We start from the raw sequence: 14,936 nt of genomic DNA, 5'->3' as shown, positions 1-14,936 counted from the left end.
CTAATAAACCTATGAACAAATACATAAGGTGATACATGCTATTGAGATTGTCAACATCAATATTCATATACACATTGCTTTCTTTTATAAAGGTGTGCCTATTAGGACACCTATTGCTTTCATTATCACGAATGGCCTTACTCTTCATATAATGTATAGAGTTATATCTATATTTGCTTTCTATTCCAAGTACCTTGCATACTTATCCAAGAAATGTGGAAGAGCATGTTGCATCTTCATAGGGTCAATAACAACATTGACTATGGTGCCAGTAATTCTCTCAAACACCACCTTAACTCTCTAATTTGTGTAAAATCTCTTCAAGGGGTTGTTGAATGTCCCTCCACATCATTCAAGTTCACTACTTTTTCCAAACCCTTTTTCAATTTGATTTTATGATGACACGTGGACTTGAACACCATAGTCCTTCAAATATTCATTTTGTATTTAAAAGTTTCTCCTTTTAAATGGGTTGGAAAGTCCTTTCTTTCATTGATATAATGTTACACTATCTCTTAGAGATAAATGAATTAAATGAGATATTATATAGTTGACATAACACATGGTATATGAAAAAAATCTTTGGCAAAAAAAAAAAAAGGCCAAATTAGGAATTGACTGGTGTATTCTTGCTCACTTTGAATTTTTTGATATAATTCATGAAAGATATCTTCCTAGATCACTGCATTTATTTTGGATTCCTTGGTGTTGTATTGTTATAGAATTTAAATCTGCATTGAAGATATAATACTCCAACATGAACACAATAAGATACACCTAAAAAAAGAGAGGAGGTAGCAATAAGCGAGAGACTTTTATACCACTTTAATTTGATAGGCCAAGAGAAGCATGCACACTTGTTGCCTTGCGATGCTTGGAACATATCAATGATTCTAAGAGGCTCTACTGCCAACTACATAAGATCCTCTATTTCATTATGAAACATATGAAGCCCAAGACCATTTGGACGACTTCTTCCATTGTATACACTAATGTTATTTAAGCTTCATATCCCAACACCAGGTGCTCTCTAGAAGCCTTCTTATGAAGAGAGAAGGGTTTATATACAAAGAGGTAGCTTCCATTGCCCAGTGATGGCGATAGAGAGGCAAGAGAGTTTCTTGCCCTAGGATTGGATACTACTTAGTGTATAAGAATTGGATAAGATTGCTTCGCAAATGGAAAAGTAGTGTAGCTTCAGTTCAAATATACTTAGTTTTCAAACAAGATTCATTCAAGAAGAGTTTCCCTGATGGACTATAAGTCCGTAGACCTTCTTAGGTCAGTAGAAAAGGAGTGAGACGTTGCTGAAAGTGGACTGCTCCCATTCGAATGTATTTTTCGAGTAACTTTCATTTTTTAGAGCATCCAGTGAACGATATAATGAGAATGTCATGATATGAAGTTGGCGATTCCCGATTACTATGAGATTGCTGACAGATAGTTTAATTTGGAGTGGGGTGGTATGAGGTTGCTTCAGCTCAAACTAAAAATGAGTGTAAGGATTCCACTTCCAAGGGTCCTTTGAGCAAGAGTGATAGGTGTTTTGAGGTTGCTGATTGCTGCCACTCGTAGATACCATACAGAAATCCCTGCACTCTCGCAAGTCCCTTTTTGCCAACATCACCTCGCTCTCACCCACCAAACATGACTGATATTTCAAAGAAACCCGGGTTGCTCCCCTGTGATTGGCTTCGCCTCCCGATTTCTTGTCCTTATCTTGCTTCAAGAATTTGCTGAAGAAGAATTGGGATGAAGACACTGGCCTGCTGGCTGCATCAGCAGTTGAATGAGATGGTAATGAGGTCGTTTGCCTGCAATTAGGAAGGCCAAAATTCGTTGCCACTCTCCTTGGTACACCGTCAAACTGATTTTTGAGGTCCTTCCTTGTGGAGTCCTCATGGGTTGACAGTCCTGGGTTGCGGACAATTACTAGCATTGGTTTCTGGTTTTCTCCTTCTGACAATGAAGTGGGCTGCAAAGATCTCCTGAAGTTAGCCATTACAGATACATAATCTCACTCTTGTTGCACCAAAATGAATTTGTAACAAAACTAAAGCTTGATGTGGGAGTTACACCACGTACCACACCGATATGCCATTCCTTGAAATCTAGATTGTTGAACTCATTCTGGTTCATTTCCTGGATCAGACATTATTAACAGTGATTAATCAGCGCCCTATTTCAGCACGTGTGCTTGAGTGACCATGTGCCCACCATAGGAATACATTCATAATGCTTAACACAAACTTACGATGCTGTAGATTGGTGGAAGCATTCGCTGATCTGATGTGTGCAAGGTTGGAATCACGGTAAAGAAGGGAGTTGCCTCTCTAGATCTGAAAGTCCATCTGCAGACATGAACGGTATTTCATGGGCTTGGAAATCAGAGTCAAATTTCATAGCAATATCAAGAAAATAGAGACTATGTTGCGTGGCAAACTAAAGTAGCAATATTTTTCTTGGCCTCATGGATGTACCCAATGTAAAAGAAAATTCCGATTTCTGTCCATTCCCGAACTAAAAGCCTAATCCAATACTCGTTCACAACTCCATCTGTTCTGGTATGCATCTAACATCACAATGCACAGATATAAAAAGAAACTTAATACGAAGTCCAAGGTTGTCCTTTTATATCAGGTAAAAAAGTTGCACAAAATAATTTCCTTCCCATGGTATCAAGCTCTACTTGGGCCATTCAACATGTTGTTTCACATGAGAACATCTTAGGTGCAATTACTAAGTTACCACATGGACACTAGGCACTCAAACAGGAAGCAAATGTGTTTTGAGTATCATTTTCAGGGTTCAAAAGTTAGGCATTGGGAGATTGTTCCATAGGCATCAATGTTTGCCACAAAGAGTGGAGAATTTAGCGTATGAAATGAGATTCTTGGAGATGACCCTGATTAGACCTGGACAGAATCCTCAACAATGAATCGAAACAAAATGCTTGCCCTACTCCAGTCAAGTCTGAAACACCAGAAGCAATACACATGCCAGAGCATAATGACAGGGTAACCTTTATACTTGCATTCTAGAACTGTGAGACAACCTTGAGTACCTCCAATCAACCCTGACACAAATGCCTTATAAAGGCTCCTTTCCCTTCGGAATTTTAATACATCAAAACATAACAAACATGCACTAAAAAACAGATAGCCGACATACCAAAACTTCTGCAATGACTATCATCAGCATAGCTCCCTGAAATTTCCTGCAGTTATCACACAACTATCAGTTGACTGGGTTTTAACACAAACTTTAACATAATCCTTTAAAAATGCCAGGAAAAAATGCAAGAAAAGAGAAAGTTTCGTTAATGTACTTAAACATGCTATATTTGGTATGCACAGCACTGTGCATGATCTGGACACCGTCATCCTGTATAAGCTGCAACTGCTCCCGTAATAGAGTGAGGTTTTTCGATACATGTAGGAAAATAACGTAAAGAAGTATGAAGTAAATGACCACCACCAGAACCTGCCATCAGCACAGAACAAAGAATACAGATCAGAAAGTGAACAGCATATATTACAAAATACTTTGTAGAAAGCTTAATAAAATTGGCCAAGAAGAGAAAGAGGCTATGAGGGAGACATGAGGAATACAAATTTCAATGCAAACATCTATTTTTGATATTATCATCCATTTATTCTCATGGATAAATGTCTTTTTTATTAAATCTATTTATTTTCCTTCTTTTGTATGCTACGATTATATTTGTTTTAAATCATCATTATTCTTGATATTAATCCACTATTATATCATATTCCATGTAATATTTAAATTAGATTTGAAATATTTTTTAAAAATATTCCATCCACTATTTAAACCATTCTAATGTAAAATCCAAGTCAACAAAATTCTATTGGCAAGTTTTGTGTCTTCCACAACACCAGAAATGCATTGGATGAGTGGATCCCTTGCACCTACAGCTTAAATGACTGGATAGTGATGAAAGGATCGGCCAAAGGTCCACATAAGCTTCCCAAGAGCAAGAGAGGTGACATCTTGCATGAGTGGAAGTGGCGCATCTTGAAGTTCAAGTTTGGGAAGAAAGGATGGCTCGCAAAAGTGCAACATGTTTACATGGGAAAAGATATGCGGCTTCCTCCATCGTTCAATCAATCTAGGATACCATCACACTGTGAGCCTTTCTATCTATGTACCTTTTTCACATGTAAGTGTAATGAGTCCATTTGGAAATTTTGTGTTTGGTTTCTAAGAGCTCTTATTCATGGTGGCATATGTTTTCCCTTCCGACTTCGAGGAGTGGGAACCAATTGAATCATTCATAGGAAAGTTCACTGCGATTCATGAGGATTTAGGTAAGCAAATGCAAGTTGGGGAGAAGTTGGCCTCCTTGCGAATGAAGAATGTGTATTGGTATAATGCGACATACATCACACCAACGACATCATCAAGCTATGGCCGTCTGCAAACCATTGCACCACCACAACTTCAAGACATGGATTGCAGCAATGTGGACTTGAGGACATTGCAATCGTACAAGGACAAGATTGCAAAGGATGTGGGCATGGACATTAAGTTTACATTTGGATCCAAATGGGCAAGTTATCTTGGTTTATGCCTCTGCACATTTTTGCTTCACCACTCCAGGTTTTGAGCCGCATTCACAGGGTTCGAGCCCCAAATGGTTTAAGGCATAAGCGTGCTCAGGGAGTTTGAGCCCCAGATCACCTAAGCCTAGGAGGCGCGAGGCTAACACAATCGCTATTTGGGAGCCGGTTAGGATCACCTCCTAACGCCAGGCTTGTCCCAAGTGCTCTAATATGGTTCACACAAGGCCCTTTCATTTCTCCACACGACCTAGGTTAATCCTTAGACCTTTGGTAGTAGAATTTCTAAGATTCCTTGACCCTCTCCCTACAACTTAATTATTCTAATCCCCTTTTATCCATAGGTAATAAATTATAACTTAACATAACCTTTTTCCTCCTATCTCACCACTCAATATGACTCCGATTATAGACCTGTCTAAACCAACGTTCTTCTTTGACTAATCCCATTGATTAGCATACTGATTTGGGAAATATTGGGTACTCCTGTCATGACAGGGTGGGCTCTCTGACTGCAAATCACTACTACAGCTTGTTGCACCTCCTCCTCTTGTTTAAAAGCATCGGGAATGCAAACCTCCTTTTGTGCTAGTCCATGCTCTAGGTGTGTCGCAATCAGGGAGTGAGGGGAGTGATTTGACATTGTCTTCCCTGCCAAGATACCCACGGCTCCCCCAATCCCCCAGGCAAGATCTGTCACAATCGAGGAGTGATTTGACATTGTCTTCCCTGCCAAGATACCCGCGGCTCCCCCAGTCCCCCAGGCAAAATCTGTCAAGTCTTTTCAGTAGACCATCATGCCGCACATAGACTGACGAGTAGTGGAGACTTCCAGGAAGTTTGGAGAACTCTGCCTCTCTCTTGGGGTCACGACCACTAATCATGAAGATGAACTACAATAGGGTGCATCACCAAGAAGGCTCCATCCTACTTATCCTCCTCAAAGTCTAGATTGTTCAAGTCTCCTCCAAAAATCCAAGAGTCTGCATCTTGGAAGCACTAAAACCGCCTCTAGAAAGAGGGGAAATTTTTTTGCTGGCAACAAGCAGGGTCATAAACGTTTAGGATCCCGATCTTGGAGTCTCCCATCTGTACGCTGATCCAAACCACACCCCCTCCTATAAGTTCCCTCTAATCAAACACGTCCCGAGACAAAGACAAGGCTAACAACATGCAAAATCCCCCCTCTTCTACCCGTTATTGGGACCACACCCGTTATTGGGACCACACCTCAAGTCCTCTCCCAAGGAGGAGGGAGCATTGTCACCCGATGTCCATGGCTGGGAACATGTCCCACCACAGCTCTTTCCAATTCCTGACCAAGTATCAGCTGCTCTATGACTGTTGTTGTGCCCAATTGTAAAGGGTGTGCACGTTCCAACTCATGGGGGGGAGGGGGGGTGAAAGAAGGCCTTCATAGGCGTGGGGGGGGTGTGCACGCTCCAACTCATGGGGGGGGGGGGGGGGGGGGGGGGTGAGTCATGGCCTTCGCAAAAAATAGGAAGAGGTAGGGCGCAAGCGGGCAGCCCTGACGTACCGAGCGCTCGAGGGTGAATCTCTCCCCCATCCTGCCACTGATGATAACCCGGCTGGAGGCCAATCTGTAGAGGCTAGCAATACCTCTGATCCACTCGTCCGGGAAACCGAACCGAGAAAGTGTGCCCTCCAAGAAGGACTAGTCTACCCTGTCGTACGCCTTCTCAAAGTCAAGAAGGAGTATGGCAAGGTGCTGGCCACTATGCTGGGCCCACTCCGTCGATCTGAGAATGTGAAGATGTTGTCCAAAATGCTGCGATCTTGGACAAAACCGGTCTAGGTGTCATGGATCAAGTCATGTAGCAAGGGCCGGATGCGGCTACTGATCATCTTGGCGAGGATTTTATAGGCAGTCGGGAGGAGGGTGATAGGGCGCCACTGTCTGATCTCCTAACGGTCCCCCCCTTTGGGGATGAGGCAAATCAAGCCTATCGCAAGGCTCTCTGGCATCTGTTCACTGGAGAAGATATGCTGGAAGGCTGCGAGCAAGGGCTGGTGGATCTGCTCCCAGAAGGTGGTGAAGAAAGCTCTAGAGAGCCCATCCTCACCTGGGCATTTCTGCCTATCAATATCGCTCACAGCATCCTGCATCTGTGCCACGGTGAATGGTGTGAGAAGGGTTTCACTCATGCTAGGCTGCACGAGCGACGGCGTATACCTCCACACCTGCTCCCTGCATCGGCGAGCACGAGGGTCTGGGGGCTCCTGCTGGAACAGGGATCTGTAGAAATCTGTCGCCAAGTCCCTAACCTCGTCTAGATCTGTCCTCACACTACCATCCTGCGCTCTAAGAGATCGGAGATGTTCCCCTGCTGACCTCTGGCCATGAGTCCTGAAGAACTCTCTGCACATCCTGTCGCCTTTCCTAGCCCAAAAGGACTTGGAAGCATGAAACGAGAACTCTGAGCGTCACTGGGTGATCTCCTCTAACATGGCTCGGGCTCTAAACTCCTGTCATCTGAGCTCCTCAGAGCCTGGAGAAGACTGTTGCATCCGCTGTATCGAGGCAAGGTCTCATCTGAGACGCCTCTCCTTCGCCCACCACTGCTGCCTGACCAGAGTCGCCTCCTGCTGACATATGAGACTAGACTCGGCAAGAACTTGAGCTACCTGAGCTGCCATATCCCCCATGGGGTCCCAATCCTGCTCCCACAGGTCCACTATCCTATTGCGAACCGCTGCTCTGGAGTAGATGGAGTCTGGGATCCGGCACGAGCGGGGAGGTAAGGAATGAGCAGCTGAGTCCAGGACTAGGATGACTGGGGCATGGTCAGAGAGGGTCATCCCTGGAACCACCCCTAACTCTCCCCCTCTGCCTATCGCCCAATCACTGACATAGAAACGGTCCAACCGCTCCAAAAGTCTGCCTCCCTCCCTCCTGTAACCCCACGAGAAGTCCAGGCTCCATGTCCATCTGCAGAAGGAAGGCTCCCTCCAACTGTCTCATCCTCCCACAGCGAACAAGGAGTCCCATTCCGCCTGCTCTGCCTGAGCTATACCGAATAACTCTGGACCCCGTCCCTGCTGATCCTCTAAAGTCTCAAGGTTATTGAAATCCCCTCCTACAATCCAAGAATCCATCTCGAGCAATAAGTCTGTCAAAGAGCTCCAGAAAGCGGCTCTCCGTCTAAGGTCGGTCGGGGCATAGATATTGAGGATGCCGATGCGGGATCCCTCAATATTCAAGCCCACCCAAAGCGCTCGTCCTGGGATCAAGGTGCCAAAACCACACACATGCTGAACTAGAGAAGCGTCGATGGAGGTACAAACACCCCCGCTCCTCCCCTGCTCGCCAATCGAAGGTTCCCAGTAGGTGTGGGAGCATCTTGTGAGGACCTTCCCACACTTACTGGTCTGAGAAGCCGAAAGCTTGTATTCCTGTAATAGGAGCACATCTACCCTTCCCACCAAAGCTGGCTGGAGCTCCTGTCTGAGCACCATCTTCCGGGGGCCGCGGGTTCCTGATGAGTGGAACCCGTTGACGTTCCAAGAGATAATGCGTATACTCATAAAGAGGAGAGATGGGCCACAAACAGCTATCTGCTTGCGGTCGATGTCGAGGTGGTCAGAGGATGTCCAGTGTGTAGACGAAGGCGCTTCTGTAAAGGTTTCGAAGGAGAGGCCGGATCATCGGACCCATCCTCTAAAACCTTCAGCAGAGGGGAAAGGCCCTTCGCCCCATGGTGGTAAGCTCTCTCTAACCAACTCGAAGCCTCCGCCAGGGAAATACTGTAGAGGCCCGCTACCTCTGAGGTCCTCCAAGGGCGGAGCCCTTCCGCGTAGATCCACTCCAGAGGCAGTCGAATGATGACCAAAAGGTGGAAGCGTTTGGCGCTGTGGTGCCATCTCAGACGAACATTACCCTCCTTCCACTGCTACTGAAGAAGCTCCGCTGCTCTGCTACCGATCCAGTCCTGCACCTGCTCCTGGGACTGATCACGAATCGTCTCCCAAACATTTTCATTCGTCCATTGCTCATTCCCGTCACTGGTAATAGTGAAGGAATAGCTAGGACCATCATGAGGGGCAAGGACGGACACCTTACCCTCTGCCCCCTTTCGGAGGAAGAAGATGCTGATGTCTAGGCATGCAGGGAAGGAGCCAATACCAACTGCATCCAAGTAATCCCAAGGTCCTGCTCGATAAAACTCCAAAGGTAGAGCTCTAGAAACTGCCCTTGGGTGGGGGGACAAAGATGAGGAGTCAGAACCAGAAAGAGGGGTGCTGGCTGTCGAAGGAGCTGGAGTGGTGCTGGCTATCTGCGGGGAAGGGCCTCTCCCCTCCACCGAGCCAGGGGGGATAGGCGCGGAGGAGGTCTGTGCTGGCTTCGGGGCTACAGGCGGCGAAGGCGGATGGGGGGGTTACTGCGAGAGCATACTTGAGAGAGAGGGGAGGGGGGCTGAAACCAAAGGTGCCGGGGGGGGTCCCGGAGGGGGGGAAGATAGAGGAACCGAGGAGGGGGGAGGAGGGGGGGGGCAGGTGAAGGATGAGGGGGAGGCTGGCTGACCTTCTCCTTCCCTTTCTCCTTCCCCTTACCGGGCTGCTGCTGACTAGTGACCACAAGGGTCTCTTGCTGGAGAGGGGGGGGCTTTTTTGTTACTGTTTTGTTTCCTTTCCGTTTCCTTTTGACCTCAATCCAGCCTTCCCTTTCGGGAGGGGGTGTCGATGCCTGGCGGGGGGGGATCCTGAGTTGCCTGGATGGGGGCCCTCTGAGGTTCTGTCCTCGTGAAGCGAGGGCAAGAGCGCGCCTGGTGCCCGAAGCCGTGGCATCTCAGACACTGATCTGGGGGACCAATGACCATAATGCGCTGCGTCACCACACATGTGTCCGTCTCAATCTCGAACTCCGAGGGGATACTCTGCGGATCTAGGACTACCACTTTGACACGTGGCACCCCTTGGGCTACCGCCGCATCAACGAAGGTGTCCTGCATGAGCCAACCAAAGTGCGCCCCCAAGTCCTTGATGATCGGGCGAAGCTCTGTTGCGAGGCCTGGGAAGATGAGGGTAACTGGATGGCGGGGAATGCGGAAGCGGGCATCGAAGTCCGCTACACTGAAACCCCTATACCATGGGACCATAAGGATGATCTTCCCACCCACAGAGGTAGGGGACCGTCTGACCATATCGCCCGCAGCCTGTGCTGAGGAGAGCTTGAGCCAGAAGATACCACGTCCCATGAGTGCGACCTCCTCAATGTGGTTGTCCTCAAGGTAAAGGGTGGACTGCAACCAGTCCCTAATGTCTGCTCGTGAAGAGGCGTAGCCAATGACTCTCCCATAAACGGACGTCTGGGAAAAGTCAGTGGCGGCCTGCTTCACCAAGGAGACCTGATGCTCTGTCAGTGTTATGCGGTAGGCTGAAGGAGGGGGGGGGTCCATCTGGGCCACCGGTTCCGGACTTACGGCTGCCATACCGCACCAACAAACTACGAAAGCTCCAAAAGGCGGGGGAAAGGAAGTGGTAGAGGCGAAGGAGGGAGGAATGGGGTGGAGGCGGAGGAGGAAAGAGGGAGGGATGGAGATGTACGAGGAAGCGAGGGGAGGAGAGGTGGTAGAGTGGGGAGAGAATGGCGAGGGAGGGGAGGAAAGGAGGAGGAAGGGGGGGGGTGGCAGCGCGGCGCAGGACGGGGAAGGGGAGGGGGGAGGGGGGAGGGCGAGGGTGTCGCAGCGCGACGCGAGGGTGGGCGGGGAAGCAAGGAGGAGAGAAGGGAGGGGAAAGGGGGGGGTGGGGTGGCAGCGTGGCGCAAGGGTGGAGGGGGGAGGAAAGGGGGGGGGGGGGGTTGGGGGAGAAAGGGTGGAGGGGCGGAGAAGGAAGGGGGGGGGGGGGGGGGCGGATGGCGGGCGGAGAAGGAGGAGAGGGGGACGGGGGGAGGCATGGCGGCTGCGAGCGGAGAAGCGGCGGAGAGGGAGGAGGGGAAGGGGGGAGTGGGCCGCGCAGCGCGAGGGAGGTAGACGGGAGCGGGGAGGGGTGGGAGCATTCACAAGAGCTCTTTCTCATGAGGGTGCTACAAAGCTATGTTCCAATTAAAAGCTATGTACCATTACCTTAGCTTAACTGGAGGCAGCATTAGACAGCCGACCAGATCTGTCTGCCTTAGTCTGACTGCCTGACCGTCGACCAGTGCTGCCCTAGACAGACCACCAAGCGGGCCTTTAAAAGACCCCATACTTTGACCTAGAACCTGTGCAACGTGGGAGTGTCAAAACAGCCCAAAAAGGGCTATGGCAGTCCAAACTGGACCATAGGAAAAGCCTACTTAAAAAGATAGCTGATGCCCCATAACAAACAAAATCATAAGAAGGATAAAGTCTAGGTCAAGCCCTGTTGGTATTCGGATATAAGGGCTTACCAATATGATACTGCTGCTAAATCTAGCAGGAAGTTCCCACATTGTGCTCTTGTATCTTGAATTCCATAATCAAATATGCTATATTGCAGTGTATCAGAAGATTTGTCCTTGTTTTATACATGTGTGAACCTTTGACATCATTGTACATTAGCATATTTAAAGATCAAAACACGAACATAATGTGAGCAGATATTTACCTTGGTATGTCTTCATTGATTCAGCCACAAATAAATCTTTTTCGTTCTTATATGACATTTTTCAAACCTCCATCACTATTCTCCTACCTCTAGACTCTAGTAAATGACCTCAATCCATCGCACTGGTCTTCATGTGCCCAGCTTCTCCTACATCAAGGAAAGAGCCAACTATACATGCTCCCACGAGTTTTCTGTCTCCAATATGTGTGGTTGCTTCGATCTCTTCAAGCCTTCCCTTCATTGCCGCAGGTAGGCATCAGCCCCTTAATCCACTAGAGTCATTATCGACCCCTCTTGACAATTGAATGTCAATTTAATCGCAGTGCCATCCCTCTCTTTGACTTCCTTCTCAAAATCCTTGTGTATTGCACTATGGGTTGTGTCAACGGTTCATTCGTTCATCCTTCTTTTCCTGCTTCATCCATGTTTGTGTTTGGGCTTCACAAGTAGAGGATCCAAGCTCTGATACTAAGTGTAATGAAATAGAATCTCTACTTATCGTCAAATTGCTAATATTTCTCTTTGGACGAGGACCTATGGTGCCCTCCTACAGCCTTAATTCTCAATAAGTGCCTTCCTTGACTTCCTTCTCAAAATCCTTGTGCATTCGACTATGGGTTGTGTCAACGGTTCATTCGTTCATCCTTCTTTTCTTGCTTCGTCCATGTTTGGGTTTCACAAGTAGAGGATCCAAGATCTGATACTAAGTGTAATGAAATAGATTCTCTAGTTATCCTCAAATTGCTGATATTTCTTCGTGCACGAGGACCTATGGTGCCCTCCTACAACCTTAATTCTCAATAAGCCCCTGTGACCTCTACATCGGGTATGTCATTCCCTATCCTATTCCTTTCCTACTCTAGGCTGACTAGCTATGTGCTTAGGATTTATCCTAGGTGCTCCCTTAGTTGGGTACTACTACACATATGAGAGAGAAGCATCCTTCCAATGGAAGGGGTGGAAGAAGGGATGTGACTACAGTAGTTACACCCATTAGATGTGCCCTTTCATTTCTCCACAAGACCTAGGTTAATCCTTAGACCTTTGGTAGTATAATTTCTAAGATTCCTTGACCCTCTCCCTACAACTTGATTATTCTAATCCCCTTTTTTCCATAGGTAATAAATTATAACTTAACATAACCTTTTTCCTCCTATCTCACCACTCAATATGACTCCGATTATAGACCTGTCTAAACCAACGTTCTTCTTTGACTAATCCCATTGATTAGCATACTGATTTGGGAAATATTGGGTACTCATGTCATGACAGGGTGGGCTCTCTGACTGCAAATCACTACTACAGCTTGTTGCACCTCCTCCTCTTGTTTAAAAGCATCAGGAATGCAAACCTCCTTTTGTGCTAGTCCATGCTCTAGGTGTGTCGCAATCAGGGAGTGAGGGGAGTGATTTGACATTGTCTTCCCTGCCAAGATACCCACGGCTCCCCCAGTCCCCCAGGCAAGATCTGTCACAATCAAGGAGTGATTTGACATTGTCTTCTCTACCAAGATCCCCAGTCCCCCAGGCAAAATCTGTCAAGTCTTTTCAGTAGACCATCATGCCGCACATAGACTGACGAGTAGTGGAGACTTCCAGGAAGTTTGGATAACTCTGCCTCTCTCTTGGGGTCACGACCACTAATCATGAAGATGAACTACAATAGGGTGCATCACCAAGAAGGCTCCATCCTACTTATCCTCCTCAAAGTCTAGATTGTTCAAGTCTCCTCCAAAAATCCAAGAGTCTGCATCTCGGAGGCACTAAAACTGCCTCTAGAAAGAGGGGAAATTTTTTTGCTGGCAACAAGCAGGGTCATAAACGTTTAGGATCCCGATCTTGGAGTCTCCCATCTGTACGCTAATCCAAACCACACCCCCCCCTATAAGTTCCCTCTAATCAAACACGTCCTGAGACAAAGACAAGGCCAACGACATGCAAAATCCCCCCTCTTCTACCCGTTAGTGGGACCACACCTCAGGTCCTCTCCCAAGGAGGAGGGAGCATTGTCACCCGATGTCCATGGCTAGGAACATGTCCCACCACAGCTCTTTCCGATTCCTGACCAAGTATCAGCTGCTCTATGATTGTTGTTGTGCCCAATTGTAAAGGGTGTGCACGTTCCAACTCATGGGGGGGAGGGGGGTTGAAAGAAGGCCTTCATAGGCGTGGAAGTCTACGTAATAACCGTGGACTTCTGAGATTTCAGAGGAGGCTTGTATGGTGAGTAGTCCATGTCTGTGTGGTGGCCTGCCAGAGGCATGACTTTCTTGATGCCTACCTTTATGGCCCACGGCATCAAACAGGAGGTCTCAACACCTAGATGACGGGCACACTAGTTCAACAGTCAATGTGCAACCTATCTGAGCTGCTCCTCTGGTCCTAAGCCAATCTAAGACCTAAGCCTCGCTTGTCTCGAGAGAAAGCTAATTGAACGTAGTTGTGTGTCCATGTGTGATCCATAGCTCCTCCCCCTCTTGCCGCAACCACTCCATCATTCTGAACATGTATTCCCTCCTCATCAAATTGAAGAGTATGGGGTTCACTGCTCCTCCCCTGTGGAAGTGAAATCGAAGCCCTATGAAAGGACAAGATGGGCTCCCAACTGCAGCAATGGAACCTCCTTTTTGGGGCTGCAAAATCATAACTGACACCTCTAATGCAATTGGATAGTCATCTCAAACGTCAAGATAGTTCCAGGGCCCCATCCGCCAAAACTCTCGCCAATGGGAGGGACTGTCTTGGGCGGGGCTTTGGCCCTCGAGTCCGAGAGAAAGGGGAAGACTCGTATGCTAGTCGCGTAGGGGGGGGCGGGGGAATTTAAGAGGAGGAAGGCTGACGCTGACACAAACAAGCCGCACTCTGGCTTGTGGGCTTGGGTAGAGGTTGACGATGAGTGATTGGTGAGGTGGTGGGGGGGGGGGGGGGGGGGAAGGGAGGCGATGACTATGGGGATGGGTGGGGAGGAAGAAGCTGCAACACCAAGAGGGGGGGTGAGGATGGGACGGGGAGGATGGGGTGGGAATGGGTGGCGAGGGTGATCCCCAGCTTCATTGCAGTGGTAGCGCAGGGGGGGCAAAGGGGCAAAGGGGGAGGAGGAGAGAAGTGAATCGGTGCAGATGAGGAGAGATGAGGGGTAGAAGAAGGTGGAGGCAGAGGGGGAAGAGGATCTGGGGGCGTGGGTAGGAGGGGGGGCTGGGAAGGGGCACCTAACTTGAGCCTAAGCCTAAGGCTGAGCTTGGAGTGCACTCATAAACCGTCGAGAGCCTTGGGGGTCAGCTGAAAGAATAGCGTCTGTTGGAAGATTGGAGAAAATCCTCAAGTATATGTGGTCGACTTGGGGGCTGGTGAGAGTCTTACACTCCTTGGCTATCATGTCATACCTGACGTCTGCTATTCTCCGCAGCTTGCTTGCCCGATTTTCTTTGATCCACTTGAGTCCGAGCCCCCTCGGATGGCCCAACCCATGGAATTTGTATCTCATGTTGTTGCCTATATATATGCCAAAATCTAGCTGCACGAACCTCTTGCTGCAGTCCTGAACGAGGCGGTGGCTTGAACTATATTGTGAAAGCATGTTCTCACAAGGTGCCCTGTCTGTCTACAAGCGACACATTGCCCTAGGGGTCCTGAAACCTTGACCCTTTAACTAAAGGAGACCCCATCCAAGGGCCCAAAATAGATGTCCTTAGGCAGGGACTCTAGATACTTTTCTATCACCCCGAGTCGAGTGAATCAATACTACTGTGGGTGGAGACTCTTAATAATG

General features: G+C 48.0%; 1 protein-coding gene across 1 annotated transcript in view; it reads right to left on the bottom strand.

The window, feature by feature from the left end:
• Nucleotides 1–931: 931 nt before the first annotated feature.
• Nucleotides 932–14,936, bottom strand: part of LOC147898139 (uncharacterized) — a 28,504-nt gene continuing 14,499 nt past the window's right edge. The window contains 7 exon segments of the mRNA XM_087379856.1: nt 932–1,537; nt 1,540–1,975; nt 2,086–2,142; nt 2,255–2,351; nt 2,481–2,572; nt 3,172–3,217; nt 3,329–3,483. Coding sequence (XP_087235982.1) covers nt 1,482–1,537; nt 1,540–1,975; nt 2,086–2,142; nt 2,255–2,351; nt 2,481–2,572; nt 3,172–3,217; nt 3,329–3,483 — 939 coding nt within the window. The 3' untranslated portion in view covers nt 932–1,481.

The sequence above is a fragment of the Dipteris shenzhenensis genome, chromosome 9 (genome assembly GCF_047967505.1).
Source record: "Dipteris shenzhenensis isolate YYH24624 ecotype China chromosome 9, Dip_SZ_1.0, whole genome shotgun sequence".
NCBI lineage: Eukaryota > Viridiplantae > Streptophyta > Polypodiopsida > Gleicheniales > Dipteridaceae > Dipteris > Dipteris shenzhenensis.
The sequence above is the reverse complement of the archived record's forward strand: the minus strand, read 5'-3'. Positions and strand labels throughout refer to the sequence as shown.